The sequence below is a fragment of the Rhinoraja longicauda genome, chromosome 10 (genome assembly GCF_053455715.1).
Source record: "Rhinoraja longicauda isolate Sanriku21f chromosome 10, sRhiLon1.1, whole genome shotgun sequence".
Taxonomy (NCBI): Eukaryota; Metazoa; Chordata; class Chondrichthyes; order Rajiformes; family Arhynchobatidae; genus Rhinoraja; species Rhinoraja longicauda.
Window position 1 is genome coordinate 14,888,122 of NC_135962.1, and position 17,880 is coordinate 14,906,001.

Genomic DNA, 17,880 nt, shown 5'->3' on the forward strand with positions numbered 1-17,880 from the left:
GCAAACATGGGAAAGCTGCTTTCTCTCAATGGATGGAGTGGAAAAATGAGGCTGTACCACCAATGATTTATTAATTGGGTGAAACATCAGGTTAACATAAAAATTATCCAAAATGAACGTCTACTTTAACAAAGGAAAAGTGAAAGTCATTTGGAACGTGGCTAATGAGGAGACACCAAACCAACATAGCTACTGCCTATCAGGAGGCAGACAGGCATTGAATTGTCTCACAAATGTAGATGTTATAATGAGATAATAAATGTAGATCTGGGAATGAGAATTCTAGTCTCCAGGTTATTAATCTAGTTTTCCAATTGCTAGTCCAACAAAATTGATACACTATATACCTTCTACACTATTAACAGCTCTGCCAAACATCTACTTATACTTACTGATCATAAGGTCATAAGTGATAGAGCAGAATTAGGCCATTCGGCCCATCAAGTCTACTCTGCCATTCAATCGTGGCTGATCTATCTCTCCCTCCTAACCCCATTCTCCTGCCTTCTCCCCGTAACCCCTGACACACATACCTCACACATCCAAGTCATTCACATGTATGCTGAACATATCATAAGAAATATAGAGATCAAACCTCTGGACTGGTTTGGACAAAACATTGCAAGACCAATCTGAAAACATTGAGACAAGTTTTATTGTGAGATGTTTAGAATGTACCATTTCTGATTAAATACAGGTCACAATAAATCAGAAATTTGCTTTAGTACAATAAATAGGTGGGCTTTAATTCCAACTCCTTACCAGGGTTGTTTTGGGGATGGGGATGGGTGGGAGTGGGGAGAATGGAGAAATTTAACAAACAATTACCTCTTAAAACCTCATTAATGCCTGACATAATTCCCATTTGTATTAACAATACACTACAAGGTATAATACATCTCCTTCATACAAGGGCATATTAAACTAAAAAAAAATCCAGAACTTCAAAACCTACCAGAACCTTACAAAATATTCTGAAAAGTTCAGTTTTAATTTATTTACAAAAGTTTTCAGTTATTTTCCATTTATCTTGGCAAAATCAAAATATTCATTTTGACGGAGAAGGGGTGGCACTGCAAATGTTTATGAACTCTGCACTGAACACAATTGCCATTATCAGCAGGAAAACCAAATCCACCCCAATGGAAATCACAATCAATAACTTTCCCCAGGGGTAACAGGTCACATTATCATAGTCATTCAAAACCCTCTTCTTTTGATTGAACCATCCTTAAACAATGATTTTCTCCAAAGGATGTGAATTAAAAATGGGTTAAAGAAATTAAATGAATTTCTTAAAAAGTAAACCTATCTTGTTATTAAGACTCGATTAAGACTCTGATTAAAATGCCAGAAGAACTTCAATTGTTCATTGTTTTGGTCACAATTTGTGCTATAATCTAAACCTATACAACAGGAAGATGCAAACAGCATTTCACATGCGCTTTTAGAAGTGTGAAAAGAAAGCCTTACCGTACAGCAGACACAAAACTGTACCTTTCTTTGTTTGTAAAATCAAATTCAGTTAGACACTCAAACCGTGCATTATTTAAACCTGGAAAGAAATCAGAATCTAATTTTTTTTAATACTGAACAAAAACCTTAAGGATTCCCAACCACAGTGAATGATTAAAGAAAGGTCACATTATTAAAGTACAAATCAACATTGCTGGAATTCAAAACCCTTTTTTTTTTTGTTGCTTTTAAGACTCTTAAAAGTTTCTGGCATATAGCTGACTGAGCTTTCCCTCAAAAAACACATTATTTAATATCAAATGAAATCATGGGAAAGCACTTAACGTCTGTCATGGTAACAAAAAAAGAAAGCCACAAAAGTGGCTCAAAATAGTAAAATGAGCTTTACAAACGAAAGGTATGTGCAAAAACTGACTTTCACATTTAAACAAATCTGGATGCTGATCAAAGGCAAGCAAAGATGTATCTGGTGTGCAGAGAACAATCATTCAATCAGCTTGTGATGAAAGTGCTCGGGGTTCTCGAAAGTAGAACTCCTCGTAAACAGGAATCGCATCGACTCTTCTTAACAAGGGCTTGTTCTGCGGGTTTTCCTGTGGAAGTCATTTCATGTCGATCGTGTTGAAGACCCACTCGGTGAATTTCTTCAACTGCGCAGACGCGGTCTGGGACTCCTCCTGCAACCGTAGGTTATCTTCCCGCAGGTGCTGCACCTCTGCTTGCAGCATGGCCCTGTCTTCCTTTGCCTGATGGAGGAATGCACATGGGGGTGAATTGCTGCAGCACATGGACTTCAGCACACGCCTGGTTGAGCAGCAGAGGAAGCTGTATCATTCTGCAAATGCAGCAGCAACATCGGATCACCAAGCAAGACTCCCAGCAGTGACATCGGCCAGATTGTATTCAGCATGCTGCCCAAGAGCAATGTCACTGCAGTACTATGAAAGTCCTAATCATACTTACAGAGAGATTAATACCTGGCTGTGATCCACTTTAATGTCGACAAAGCATACAAGGGAGTAACTGGGTGTGAATAAAGTGCTTTATCAGATTGAAGGGCTATGATGTTTGTTACAGATTACCTGCTAAATCACTCGGGTGGACAGGAATGATTCTATAATATTTCCAGTAATATTCAAGAGGAGCTTTCCTGTTTGATTCTTTTCCATCAAGACAAATTGTCTGGTCATTATCACATTGCCATTTGGGAGTTTGCCGTGAATGAATTTGTGGACACACCCCGTACATTAATGGAGTGATGACACCTCAAAAAAATGCACCGACTGTGGAGTGCATGGTGTTCCGAGGTTATAACAGCCGCTAAATAAATGCAACTCTTCCTTCTGATCGGTCCTGGGAAATGATTAGGGGCACGCAATCAAATGAATTTAAAAAAAGGCTGAAGATAGACATAAAAAGCTGGAGTAACTCAGCGGGACAGGCAGCATCATTGGAGAGAAAGAATGGGTGACGTTTCGGGTCGAGACCCTACTTCAGACTAGTTAGGGATAAGGGAAACGAGAGATATAGAAGGCGATGTGAGAGATAAAGACCAATGAATGAAAGATATGCAAAAAAGTAACGATGATAAAGGAGACGGCCATTGTAAGCTTTTTGTAGGGTGAAAATGAGAGGCGAGTGTGACTTGGGTAGGGGAGGGATAGAGAGAGGGAATGCCAGGGCTACCTGGAGTGAGAGAAATCAATATTCATACCACTGGGCTGTAAGCTGCCCAAGCGAAATATGAGATACTGTTCCTGCAATTTGCATTTAGCCTCACTCTGACAATGGAGGAGACTGAGGACAGAAAGGTCTGTGTAGGAATGGGAAGGAGAATTAAAGAGTCCAGCTTTAAAAAAAGGCTGGTTTGAAGTACATAATGATAAATGCTTGTGAGCAAACACATGGCAAAGTGACATCTTGATGTCACCACACTGAAGAGGATTCATTAAGCTGAAGATGAATAAGGATTTTAAAAGTGGGAAGTTGTTTATAGACTGTTTGGTTGTTTAGATTTCACCAGTGAAATTATTACTGCCTTCTGAAGCATTGACTCATGCTGGGCTATCCCCTGGCAGCTTAATCTTGTGGGATTCTTTATGAGTAAGACTAGACCTTGTCAACAGGCAATGTGGGCATGGAAAACAAGTTCAATGCTCTTTCTGTCCAACCTCCACAGGGGCTCATTCAGGGTTAGAGCGTGTGGTTAACTTTTCTTGCCAAGAAGTTGAATCCATGTCAGGAATTGGCAACACCAATTCAACTTTAGTTATTAATTACAAGGTGTGTATCTTCACTGAGCAGGATCAGACGCGCTCATTGAAGATGCACCTTATGCTGTCTGTACAGGAAATTCACCCACCCTATTCACGGGGTAGGTCAATCATATTGTTATCAGATATGATCATTAACCCAATATGGGGAGAAATTTCAATACACAATGTATAATTTCTTGAAAAAGCAAAGGAGACAAAATAATGTGGGATTGTTAAATGAATACATTTAGGGACGAGGCTTCTGACCAGTCATGAACCTCGTAAACTTAGATATATTCCATAACAAAAATAACATTTAAGCTTGTTGGGCACAGTGATTTTAAGATTAATGCTGGCTTTTGCTGCAACACAAGACTCCACTTGAAGAGAGAATGTTTTCTATATCACAATAAACATCAGCTTTAATGAGCTTTGAACCTTTTAGATGTTCATAAGTCAAGACAAACAATAAGTCAAGACAAACACCCTCTTTCGCTTTAGATACCCAGTATTAGCCAAGCAGTCCCAGATCAGAAATAAAACAAAGTAATTGTTTAATTCCTAATCCACCCAATCTCCCTGTTTTTCATTCATTACTGAATTTTACATGGACTACTTAGAGCATGCAATTAGCAGCAACATTCTTTGTCACTATCTTATTCCCGATCCTAAAATGATCACTGTCTTTTACCACTCTACCCAATTCCTGTATCTCTGTTTTGGAGAAGCATAGTAGTGCAGCTGGTAGCGCCAGAGATCTGCGTTCAATGCTGACCTCTGGTGCAGCCTGCGTGGAGTTTTCATGTTCTGCCTGTGACTGTGTGAGATTCCTCGGGCTGCTCTGGTTTCCTTCTAGTCCCACAGACTTTGGTGTTGGTAAGTTAATTAATGACTGTAAATTGCCCCTAGTGTGCGAACAACTGGTAGAATTTGGGGGGAGTTGATGCGAATGGAGGGAGTTGAGGAGAATGTGGGGAAAAGTAAACAAAATGTAGGATCAGTGCAGTTGATGGTCAGTGGACTTTGCTCTAATGAGCCTGCTCCAGTCCTGTTTCTATCCATGATTCTATGTGTGATTAACAACTGCTCTTGCATTCCGTAGCAGCATTTATCTGTGGGGCTATTCTCAGAAGACTTTCTTCCCTTCAAGCTCGCTCTGGTTCAAACTCAGGTTCCAGAAGTCAAAGCAAAAAAGAAAGACTTGGATTGATGTGTTGCATTTCTGATATCCCAAAGTGCCTTACAAGTCCAATAAAGTGATGGAAATGCAACACTCAAGTTACACATTGTGCCAGCCTTTTGTGTCTGTCTTCAGTTTAAACCAGCATCTGCAGTTCCTCCCTCCACATGGCAAGGTGCACAAGGAGTTAAGAGGTCATAACCACATTATTTTTGTTTGAAGGTTAAATATCTGCAAAACCATTAGGGAGAATATTCCTATTCTTGTGCAAGTAATATCTCGTGATCTTTTAGATCTTTCTGAGGGGGCAGGCAAGATCCTGGTTGAAAATCCTGCTTTCTAGATTTCTTGCTCTAGTGTTTTGTGGGATCATTTAAATGCAGAAAATATTTATGGCCAGATTATTTTTGCCAACAGCAATTTGCACGAATTAGGCCTCATTCCGTCTCAGGGACCAGTAGCTCAGACATAGTAGCTGAGTTATTGTGAAATGTACAAGTGGTTCATTTCAGTCTACTTTCACTTGAGAAGATCGACCTTTCCCCCCACAGTACAAGAAGGATGCTCATATTTTGGCACATCAATGAGTGGTTCACAGGTATGGAGTTTATTGCCTACCCTCCTCAAGTCATCCTGAAGTTCCTTCAGCAGCATCTCCAATTCAGTCACCTTGACAGACAGCGTGGTAGGAGATTCATCTCTGAAAATTAAAAAATAGGACCTTCAGAAGAGCATTCCATCAAGCTAAAGCAGGAGGGTCTTACTTATTTCATTATAACTGGGTCGACGCTCCAGTGTTCTTCCCTTCTCACTGAGAAGATGGCATTGCAGAGGCAGTATGTCAAGAGTGAGAACCTCATTGTCACCAATCACGGTGAGCAGGCAAGAGATAAGAGAAATCTCCTGTCCCTCATGCAATGCGCACCTTTCTCCAGGAGCGCCTGATTTCCATTCAATGCCTGACCTGCGACTCAATACTAATTGAGCACGAAGAAGTTCCATTTTGTTTCCAGATGCTCTTTGGCAAGCTGTGCTTTTTGAGTATGATCAATTTTTGTTTCTGATTTACAGTGTTCACAACCAACAGTTGTAGCTCAGTTTTGCAACTAAAATACTCTGCTTCTGTAGGTGCAGATTAATTCTGTCCACAGCCACTTGCAATAAATTACATTGACTTGTTGCACTCGTGGGTGTCTTGCAAGTCATAATCTTACACAACAATTTCAAGATTAAATCTGAGCTTTATGCCACATTTTGGGAAAATAAAGGCATGTTAATAACAAATGGTTATGAATGCACATAATCAGTGAGAACATTCTGGGATGAAGGGATTTGGCATGGATTGCAAATTCACAGAAATCGTGTGTGATTTATGCTTGTGTCTTGTGACTGAATGAACCAACCGTATGAAGGCAGTGATATTCAGGTACGGTTCAAACCTATTTTTAAACAGGGAAGCTATATCCCATTAAGATTTTCAATTTGAAGGTGATTTCATTGAGAATGTGAGCAGATGTACCCAGCTGGCTGAGCATAAAAATAGTGAGATTCACAATATTTAAAAAAGCTGAAAAGGTGTACTTGTGTCTTTGTAATCTTCATTGCAAATATAAACAACTGAAACTCAGATAACTGGTGGATATTCCTTACAGGAGGGTAAAGCTGTGGTAAGAATAAACTTAAGTGTACTTATAATGCTAATATGGATTTATAGGTAAATACAAACACTGAAATTAACGGTAAAACAAATTACCAAACTGTAACTTCATGAGCTGCCAAGACAGAGTGACTCACCTTCTGGATACTGCCTGTGGTGATGGAAGTATGTCTGTCTGACTGCTGCTGTCAAGGGATAAACTGTCAGGCCTGTGGTCTGAGTCATCAATACCAAATAATGAAGCTCTTTGTACTGGAAAAAGAGCAAAAACAGGTGAACGTCACTCTTCACATACTTTGAGGTATGGGTAGATGGAGATTTCCAACCCATGTTGTTCAATGCTCCGAACTGCACAGACCTCTAGGCTTGTCTGTGGCTACTAATACCACGTATGGTATAACTGCACACCCCACTTCTACAACCACTGCCGGCAGTTGCTATCCTTTCTCCGACATGAATGCAAGTGACTGAACTGAGTTGTTGCATGAAACATGTTACCAAGCCAAAGCATTTCACTGTGGAGGCGAGGAAGAGTGGAAGGAAAAACGAGCAAAACCGATCCAGAGAAATATATTCCAACATCCAGTAGATTGGCACAAATCAACAAGACTCTAATCTGCTCCCAAATTCCAAGGACGTGCTAGTTGGCTGCTTAATTGGGCACTGAAAATGGTCCCCAAGGTATGGGTGAGCGGTAGGATCTGGTGAGAATGTAGGGACAATTAAAAACATTGAATTAATGTAGGGTTAATGGAAAGGTAGGGACGCGAGGGTGGAGGGGGGGGGGGTAAAGAGATGATGGTCAGTGCAGACTCAGTGGGCAAACAGGCAAGGTTGTGTGCTGCATCTCTCTATTATTCCATCACCAACGGCCTTCCATCTGAAAATTCCAACCAAGACAATAAAACACCACTATTCTGCCATTCTAGACTCTGGTGGTGTTGGACTGGAAGATTTTCCAGACTACTCGATATAACTCCTTGTGATACACCAACACACTTTTACTTCACATTTTTAAAAAAATGTTATATAGCAAGTCTAATAGGCGTTTACGAAACAGGTGAGTTTACAAAGAACGCGGGTAACAACTAAGTGAGTCAGATGATAAACCATAGGAATTTCTGAAAGTTCAGAGAACACTAAAATTGAGAAACGGAGGTTATTTTCAAAATGTTTTCATTAAAAAAGTGTTGACTTTAGAAAAGTGTATTAGAAATGTTTCTTTCTGTTTTCATCTAAACCAGTGTTCACAGAAGTGCAATTGTATATTCTGCCTCTTCAATTTTTGAAAGGTTCGGGAAGCACTTTTCAGTCATACAAGACAAAGGTAAACTTCTTGTGGTTGGGAGTCGATTGTTGGAGGAAGGGTTTGAGGGAATCGGTGAAGGGACATTTGCAAGTATAATTTTCTATGAGCTCAGGGAAGTATGCTTCCCTCTGAGTCAGGAAGTTGGGGGTTCAAGACAGTTGAGTCCAAAGTATAGTTAACGGCCACATAAAGGGGCCTGATGAGTTTGTAGGTATAACAAGCTCAGCTTTTATGCCCTTAAGGCAGCAGGGAAAAATGTACACACATTCTTCATTCAACAGACCAGGCGGCTTATTAGAAAAAAAATTATTGGGTATTACTGAGAAAAATACTGGGCTCCATCTGGATGCCACCATATCTGCTAACTGTTCCTCGCATTTTCAGTTTTTATTTCATTTTTTGTGTAATCGTGCACTTATACTTTAAATGAGTTGCTCTGGATTTCCTAAATTCTACTTTACAAATTGACTATTGTACCCATCTTAGCCAACCTGATTTAATATATGTCATTTGAATGTGACAACAAGGAGCTATTGACTGCTGATACTCAATACTCTGGAACTGGGTGTATTCAATGATTATAGGAAATGCTGCTCAGCTTTGCTCATTTCCCAACGCACTAAGGTTTATTATATCATTTTTAGCTTGATGGTTTTACTATTAATAAAAACGTACAAGCATCCCATTATGGTTTTCTTTATAATAGAAAGATATTTATTTTATAAAGAAACTCAAACAATTGCTGAAGAAATACAAAGAGTATGCCTTGGACACCAGATGCCACATTAACTGTGCAACATATATGCCAAGCTTTCAAATTATATCACATTCGTTATTCTGTTTCACCAACCTTTTGTTAAGGGACAAAAGATTTTCCAAAGGCACTAATCCAGTCCACTGAAAGTTAGCCAAGATCAGATAAACCTGTAAAATTACAAAGCACCACTAACCCAAGCCTTTGAAATTGTTTGAAACAGTGGCCAACTTGTAAATGTTATGCCAAACTTTGCATTTGTTTTGGGTCACAACCACAGTACCATACTATTTCTTAAGATGTTGTGGTATCACTGGATCTAGGATCACCGAGGGCCTTAGCAAATTTAATACACTCAGGAGCATAAGAGAGAATTGTTTAAATCCCAATTCTCAGACTTCTAAATATCAAGCAACATCACGATGATTGAGTCCCTCTCTGTCTGTTGATAGAACATGAGACTGCACAATATAAATCTACAGAACTTACAGCCCAATCAACTGGCAAATATACTGGTAATCTGATATTGCTCAGAAGAAAACTCCTGGTCTGAATCAGTCATGGCCTGTGAAAATGCACCTTTTCTGAATTCCCTTTGCCAGTTCCCATCTGTACTACACATCCAAACATAGTAGGAGTACAGGACTAGTTTAACAAAGTGAGAAACAGTAGTTATATACACATGTTTATAATGGTAAGATATCACTGATAACAGACCCAGTAAGATCTTGGCTAGGGGTTGTGGAAGTAGCAGTGTTGAAAATTAAAAATGTTTCCTCTGTAGTTAGATAGTGGGAAGTGGCAAAGTGATAAACTAACTAAACATTAATCAATTCCATCTATTTTTTGTGAAGTCACAAGGTTCTTTGTTTCTTCCATATGAGATTCCATGTGACCCTCTAGCAGAGGTTGCCGAATTTCCCGGAGGAATAGAGAATTAATTGATGACATTAACTATTTATTGACTATGGCTTAGCTTTCAACTAATACAGAATAAGCTCATCCCTAAACTTCTGGAATTTAGCCGTCTATCTTCAACTGTAATCTGGACTTACTGAACAACAGACCTCAGACGATTAGAATTGGTCATAACATTTCCCCCACCGTAACTCTGGTACTCCTCAGAGTTTGAAGGCTCAGTCCCTTGCTCTGCCCCTGTACACGAATGATTGTGTGGCCAAGTACAAAACCTACTCTTCCTTTAGGTTGCGATGTTACTCCTATGTTATTTGCTAGCTGAACAACAACGATGAGACAAAGGATAGGAAAGAGATCAAGAACATTGTGTCGTGGTTCCAGGACAAACAATCTAGTCTTTAATGTCAGCAAGCCAAAAGAGTTGGTTGTTGATCTAAGGTAGCAGGAAGGGGTGAACACATTCTAGTCCTCAAGAATGGAGCTGCTATAGCAATGGTTGACAGTTGCAATGTTTAAGAAATATTTAAATAGGTACATGGATAAGATAGGTTTAGAGGGGTATGGGCCAAATGGGGGACAGGCAGGACTAGTGTAAATGGGACGGTGTGGGCAAGTTGGGCCAAAGGGCCTGTTTCTATGCTGTATCACTCTATGTTCTGTGGTTCTTAGATTTGTATGGCTGGCAATCTGCCTGGCAGAAGGGTAGGTCTGCCAGCTTATTGTCATGGTCTGAAGAGCTTCTTGTAATCCCACCACATTAAGTTAAAACAAGGAACTCTTGCTGTTTCCCAGCCCATATTCGAGGTATGAGTGGCATATCTCTGGTGTATAAGCTGCTGGTGATAACAACATCCTCATTTGGTTGCAACTGAAATCATCAGCTAGCTTCAAGTATCAGTAAATTATACAGCTCTGAACAGCAAAATAATATTTTTCAATAAAACATGTGCAATTTTCAAGTGCACAGCTTTACCTTTAAAGAGTATTATCTAAGTAAAATAGTGACCGAAGTGCAAAGGCACTATTTAGGGGTGAAACTGTGTTGAGCGACAATAACCATCATCAATCACAGTTCTGTCACCTGGCAGATAATTTATATGTAGTTGGAATTTCACGTGCCCAGTCCAGCACTCTTGTCTGAAAATTTTAACAAAATTGCCTCAGCATATATCATGGAAGAGCAAAATTCCTACATCATATGCTCACCATTATTCTCATAATGTGTTAAATGTTGCAGTAGAATGAGTCACCATGTGTTTGTGAGGACTTCATGAGACCAGTAGTAACATTTTTTTCCAGTTCAATTCAGAATTTTCAAAATTTGACACCTTCAGCTAAAACATTAACTCTGAACACTGCTCACACTGAAGCTGGGGTTCTACCATGGCCAATTCTTGGGTCGCAGTTCACAAGTTAAATTACTCTCCTGGTTTTTATGTCCTTACTTACACGAGAGTGGAATAGAGAGAGTAACTCAGCAGGTCAGGCAGCATCTCGGGAGAGAAGGAATGGGTGACGTTTCGGGTGGAGACCCTTCTTCAGACTGATGTCGGGGGTGGGACAAAGGAAGGATATAGGTGGAGACAGGAAGATAGAGGGAGATCTGGGAAGGAGGAGGGGAAGGGAGGGACAGAGGAGCTATCTGAAGTTGGAGAAGTCGACGTTCATACCACCGGGCCGCAAACTGCCCAGGCGAAATATGAGGTGCTGCTCCTCCAATTTCTGGCGGGCCTCACTATGGCACTGGAGGAGGCCCATGACAGAGAGGTCAGACTGGGAATGGGAGGGGGAGTTAAAGTGCTGGGCCACCGGGAGATCAGTTGCGTTAATGCGGACCGAGCGCAGGTGTTCAGCGAAGCGATCGCCGAGCCTGCGCTTGGTTTCGCCGATATAGATAAGTTGACATCTAGAGCAGCGGATGCAATAGATGAGGTTGGAGGAGGTGCAGGTGAACCTCTGTCTCACCTGGAAAGAATGTTTGGGTCCTTTGATGGAGTTGAGGGGGGAGGTAAAGGGACAGGTGTTGCATCTCGTGCGTTTGCAAGGGAAAGTGCCCGGGGTTAGGGTGGTTTGGGTAGGAAGGGACGAGTGGACCAGGGAGTTGCGGAGGGAACGGTCTCTGCGGAATGCAGAGAGGGGAGGGGATGGGAAGATATGGCCAGTGGTGGGGTCCTGTTGTAGGTGACGGAAATGTTGGTGGATATGTTGGATCCGTTGGCTGGTGGGGTGGAAGGTGAGAACGAGGGGGATCCTGTCCTTGTTGCGAGTGGGGGGATGGGGAGCAAGAGTGGAGCTGCGGGATGTAGAAGAGACCCTAGTGAGAGCCTCATCTATAATGGAGGAGGGGAAGCCCCGTTTTCTGAAAAACGAGGACATCTCAGAAGCCCTAGTCTGAAACACCTCATCCCGGGCGCAGATGCGGCGTAGACGGAGGAATTGGGAGTAGGGGATAGACTTTTTGCAGGGGACCGGGTGGAAAGAAGTGTAGTCCAGATAGCTGTGCGAGTCGGTGGGCTTGTAATAAATGTCCGTCACTAGTTTTTCTCCTGTGATGGAGATGGTGAGGTCCAGAAACGGGAGGGAGATGTCAGAGATAGTCCAGGTATATGTGTGTACACATACATACACACACACAAATACTCTGTGTGTGTATATATTAAAATTACTCTGATTAGTTGATTGCACCAGGCTTTTATATATATGAAACTAATTATACATATACAACTAATCAGTAATAATAAACAAACAAGAATAGATGTCTGCTGGTATTGCAATATTACCTTAAAGTTTTGATCTAAATTGACACTTTTACAAACTTTAATGGGACAAGTAATTTATGTTATAATTATTAATCTCAGCAAACTGCTCTTCCTATTTTACAATATCCATCTATGGCTTGGAGATATTTTCTTTGATATTACATTTATGCCCAAAAAGGTGAAAGTGTGCAGTCAACGGTGTTCAATCTGATTCCAGTCAGAGTGGAATAGCCTGTACCAACTCCAGAGCAGTGTCCCAATGTGGTAGAAACGAACAGAGTGCTAATCTCATGAACTCCACAGACTCCCAAACAACTTGGTTTCACTGTCCTCCATTACTGGTTCTCTGCTAGATCACTGGCTGAATGTAGTGTGGGCATTGCAAGACAAATGCAGTAGAATGAATCACCATGTGTTTATGTGGACTTCATGAGACCAGTAGTAAATTGTGCTGCAGTAAATACAATCGTATTTTTTTCCTGGTGAAGGAACAATATTCTGTATAATATACAAGGATATGACTTGGGTTCGATCCTGATTACGGCTGCTGTAAGTACAACATTTGCATGTTCTCCATGTGACTGCTTGGGTTTTCTCCTGTTGCTCTGGTTTCCTCCCTCATTCCAAAGATGTGCAAGTTTGTAGGTTAATTGGTTTCTGTAAATTGTCCCTTTTGTGTGTAGGAAAGAACTAGTATAGGGGGGGTGGTCTCTTGTCGGTGCGGACTAGGTGGACCAAAGGCCCTGCTTCCACGCTGTATTTCTAAATTAAACTAAACTAATCTGATGGTCACAAATGCATTACCTTCAAACGCCTTTGCAGCATCCACGAGGTTTGACCATTCCAAGCCCATGGCAGTATCTGGAAGGGGCATAAGCCCTGGATCTGGTAGTGGCTGTCGTCTCCTTTCGTGAATATCAGACAGCGACCCATCAGATGCAGATAATTCAACTGAGGGATAAGGAGCAAAATGTTAACCAGGTTACCCTACACACCAGAGAATGTCACTTCAGCAAACCCAGGAAAGGTTTGAAATGGGCTTCAGCCAACATGACTACTGGTGCACATTCTGGAGCTAGTCAAGCACATCACTACAAACAGCCTGCTCTTCAGCTGTTTGGTAATCATCTTTCACAGCTTTCATTAATTACTCCTTTAATGAGCTGCAATAACATTATTTAAGAAACATTTTCTGGTCAGTTTCGTCCAGCTAAGTAGAAAAGTTGGCGACTATTTAGAAGCAAAACAAAAGCTCAAAGATGTGTTTTCCTTTGATTTTTGTGTTTAGAGGAGGACCTTGACATATCAGTCTAAGTCATTCTGGGATGTCTGCACTGATTGGCTGCATATTAAATTCAGTCCAGTTGGAAAATCCACACGTTAATCCTGGTTTGTCCTTTAAATCAACCTAAGGCACCCAAGGAGCTATTAATTAATTATTTTAAATTTTACATGAGCTCACATCTTTTGTGGGTTTGTGTTCCCTATCACCACTCAACAACTAATGGTGGGGAATGACGCACACCTCAGGTAAAATCCTTGTTAGTGAGGATAGTTTGTTAAACGGTATACTGAATTTAACTGCATCCCCTGACAGCAGCATATGTGGAGAGATATCAGCTGGCTTTACTAGAGCCACACTCCAAAACGTATCCGTGTTTCCAGGAGAGGAAGGCAGAATTCAAAATATAAAACGTGAGGAGACACCATGAAGAGATGGAAGTGAATCGCTAGATTGCTTCGCTCAAACAAAACAACAAAGAGGGGCCTGCGGGCACTAGCCACATGCGATGGGATTTTATCAACTGTCCATGCTTACGGCCTGGCAGTGTGTAGTGCAGTGACGGGTAGGTGCTGGAGAAGATGACATCGTTGGGCAAGGCTTGGTCCAAGAACGACATGTGGGAGTTGCAATATGAAGGTTCTCGCTGGCCGCTGTAAATGCTCTCATCCGACAGAGTCCGATGCAGTGGCTTCCTGGTGGTGGGCGTGCCCGGGAGCGAAGGCTTGGTCAAGAAAAAATACATGCGAGTCAGATTAGACACAAGGAACAGAAACAATTCAAACACAAGACACCGACCTTGAACTCTATCGGCAAACAAGGAAATTGAAGTGATCATTGAGTAAATTATTTGTTTTGAAGTGTTATTTTCACATCTCCAGATGCAAATTCTTAATCACATTTTCCCTCACAAACACTGTGGCAATTATCAATCCAATCACTTTGAGTGGGATAGTTACATAACAATTCTACACCTAATCTTGACAAATGCATAGTGTGTAGGAAGGAACTGCAGATGTCGATTTACACCGAAGATAGACACAAAATGCTAGAGTAACTCAGCCGGTCAGGCAGCATCTCTGAAGCAAAGGAATAGGCAAAGTTTCGGATCAGAACCCTCCCTACATTTTGTGTCTATCATTGACAAATGCGTGTTTTTGGTCCTCATTACCTCCCCTGTTTCCTGCATGAAAAATCCTTAACCTACACAACAGATTTTTACATAGTAAATAAGATTTCAAAAATGTGCAGTGTTGGAAGTCTGAAACAGGAACAAAAAACACTGGAAAAACAACCTGCAAAAAGAGCAAAATGCTTGGAGTTTCAGGTCCGTTCTTGGAGATCAGCAAAATCCTATGACCACAATATTTGAACAGCTAAACGTAGCAGCACAACTTTGTAGAAACATAGTGTGCAAAGAGGATAATAGAGATAATTTCCAGATGGATATTAATATTCAGGGAGAAAATATTCAATTTATTTGAAACCTGGTAAGATCACACTTGGGAGTAAAGTGCATATTACAGAAAGTGTTTTAAACTATAAATAATTTACAACCACGTTAACAGAATCAAGGCGATACAAGTGTCTGAGATGATTTAGCAGGCTGGAATTTCCACGTCAAGAAAAGGAAAGACTTCTAAAATTATGACGTTCTATATGTTGGACTTGCCGACCTAAATTATAATGCTTACGGCTAAAGAATAATGTTTGGCCAAGATTTCCTAACTTTATGAGATGAAAATGCAGTAATTGAGCTAAGGCTAATGGAGCGATGAAGACAGAAATGTATTAAAGCAAACAATTTCTAATGTATCAATTCTTGAATGTAGCAGTGTTAAGATGCCAACTTAAATTGAGACCAGGTCTTCCTGATCAAGCAAGTTTTAAAGGATTTCTTGCACAATTCAAAATGGAAAAGGAGAAAATTCTTCCCTCAGCTAATACTATGAAATTGTCATTTATTTTATTTCTTATTTGTGGTACTTTGTGTACAACATGAACCACACACCAAATTACTATATATATATATACATCCGTCATAATTGCGACTGCACATCGACCATAGTTGTTTGTAAAGCAACCTGGAATCTTCAGATGTCTTACGTCTGGCATAATATTCCAAGTGTGTTGGAAGGAACTGCAGATGCTGATTTGAACCGAAGATAGACACAAAATGCTGGAGTAACTTAGCGGGACAGGCAGCACCTCTGGATAGAAGGAATGGGTGAAAATTCATTCAGTCAGATATCATGAAGCCTTCACTGGAAATTTGGTCACAATGTTTCGTTTAGCCTCTGCGCATTTCTAGCTTTTATTTACTTTGATGTCACTGAATCCACATTAATATTTTTATCCGCCTGTACGCATACAAGCAAGCACACCCACAAGGGAAGTACACAGTTTTAATAGTAGGGGATAGTTATAACAAAAACTACATATCCTATTTCATCCTCGTACACATACATGGTTATTTTTTTTAAAGAGAAATCCCCTGTGGCCCATGTGACTCACTGCACAAGCAGGACATGGAGGAGACCAAAATCTGTTGATCAGGAATTTTCCAGGAAATGGACTGTGGTACGTATTGACTAAGACACTTGCAGGAATGCGAGCACAATGCACCTCGCTCAAAGAGCAGCAAACATCATTTTGTTTCAAGGAAGATGGCTCATTAAGATAGAAATATTTCTGTGCGCGCAACTGAGGATGGGGTAGTGGCATTACCAAAGTAGAGAGAAAGAGGCTTTGAAGAGAGACACAAAATGCTGGTGTAACACAGGCAGCATTTTTGGAGAGAAGGAATGGGTGACGTTTCAGGCTGAGACCCTTCTTCAGACTTCTATTCTACAGACAGCTGCACGTCATCCAATATGAAATGCTTCATAGTAGTCTTGAGTGAGAAAAATCTGGAACACAAAACCACTGGTATCTTTCACCTCAAGAAAAATACTTTAAAAATGTATTTAAGCAGAGTTGCTTGCAGCAATGAAAATGAATTATCTATCATTCAAGCACGTTGTAAAGGAACACTGGCTGTACATACAGTCCTCAGGGCACCAAGGGCCACATGAACAGCTTTCTATCACTTGAAAAACATGATACTGTATTTCACAGCAAAGATCACTTCAAGCGGCCTTTCACTGAGGCAGCACCTCCGCAACGAGACATGAAATTTGTAGAATTCTTGCATTAGATTTATTTTATTTGTTCCTTGAAAATGCATTCACCAACTATTCTGTTCATGCTGTTTTCAAATTGGTTATCAATGGATGAAAAACCTTTGCAACAACCTTCAAGTCATCTGGTGCACTTAAACATAAATGGTAAGTGACTAGAAACCTTGGCTTCAAAACTAAAACCTCTTAGATTTGAACTTTAAAAGCTGTCTCCAATCAAATGGCAGGCATTTGCTCTATGACTAACTTCCTACAACATTTAATTCACTCTCTCTTGGATACTTGAGTAAACAGCACTCTCATCTTCAGAAATGCATTATTTTAAAGTTGAATGATATTCTTAACCAAAAATATATGGAAAAGATAGGCAGGATAGTTTGAAAGGTAAAAACGTAATAAAACAATATATGTCCAATGGAATTTGATCCAGGTCCACTATTCACACAGAGTATGAAACATTATTATTTGTATACCTTTCCATCTTTTCCAGTGTCTGGAGGAGGACTTTCCAGATTAATTAGCTTCTTTAAGTCATCTTCAATTGTTGACTTTGATGACCTCTGAGGAGACCTCAAGTCCCGAACTGAAGCCCTGAGTCTTGTCTGTGTAATTTCACAAACATCACTATGATGGCGCCTGTTAAAGAAAATAAGCAATCAACTACAATCCTTGGTTAACCTATTTACAATGAAGTACAATGTGTATGATCAGTTTTATGCAGATATCCAAATACAGAAAAAAGAAAATCTTTGGGATGTATATTGTTCAACACATGTAAATTTCTCCAACAGAAATGTTTTAAGTGAGGGTAATGATTGAGCTACAGATTTAGCAATTGTGAAGATAATGCAGGAGAAACTTGACAAATTGCTACTCAATGCATGCTAGATCTTAATTTAGTCAAGGATGTTGTTGAATATTTTCCTTCTGTGGCTATGTGCCATTTACACAATTATCCATAACAACCACAACATGCATGTCTGTTCAAGATTTGTCTGAAGCACATTAAAACTAAGGGTTTTACATTCCACTCCTTTCTTACACAACCCGTGTCTAGGTTTGCTCAGTCTTACAAAAGGCAATCATCATCTAGACTGCTGCGTGAGAACAA

The 17,880-nt window shown here is 40.4% G+C and overlaps 1 protein-coding gene across 9 annotated transcripts in view; it reads right to left on the bottom strand.

Moving 5' to 3' along the window:
- Window positions 1–647: 647 nt before the first annotated feature.
- Window positions 648–17,880, bottom strand: part of sipa1l1 (signal-induced proliferation-associated 1 like 1) — a 296,284-nt gene continuing 279,051 nt past the window's right edge. For all 9 annotated transcript variants that reach the window (XM_078406241.1, XM_078406248.1, XM_078406247.1 and 6 more), the window contains 6 exons: window positions 17,243–17,405; window positions 14,128–14,314; window positions 13,113–13,259; window positions 6,706–6,820; window positions 5,530–5,611; window positions 648–2,222 (listed from right to left, as the gene is read on the bottom strand). In XM_078406241.1, the coding sequence (XP_078262367.1) occupies window positions 2,079–2,222; window positions 5,530–5,611; window positions 6,706–6,820; window positions 13,113–13,259; window positions 14,128–14,314; window positions 17,243–17,405 (838 nt within the window). In that variant the 3' untranslated portion in view covers window positions 648–2,078. The remainder of the gene's footprint in view (window positions 2,223–5,529; window positions 5,612–6,705; window positions 6,821–13,112; window positions 13,260–14,127; window positions 14,315–17,242; window positions 17,406–17,880) is intronic.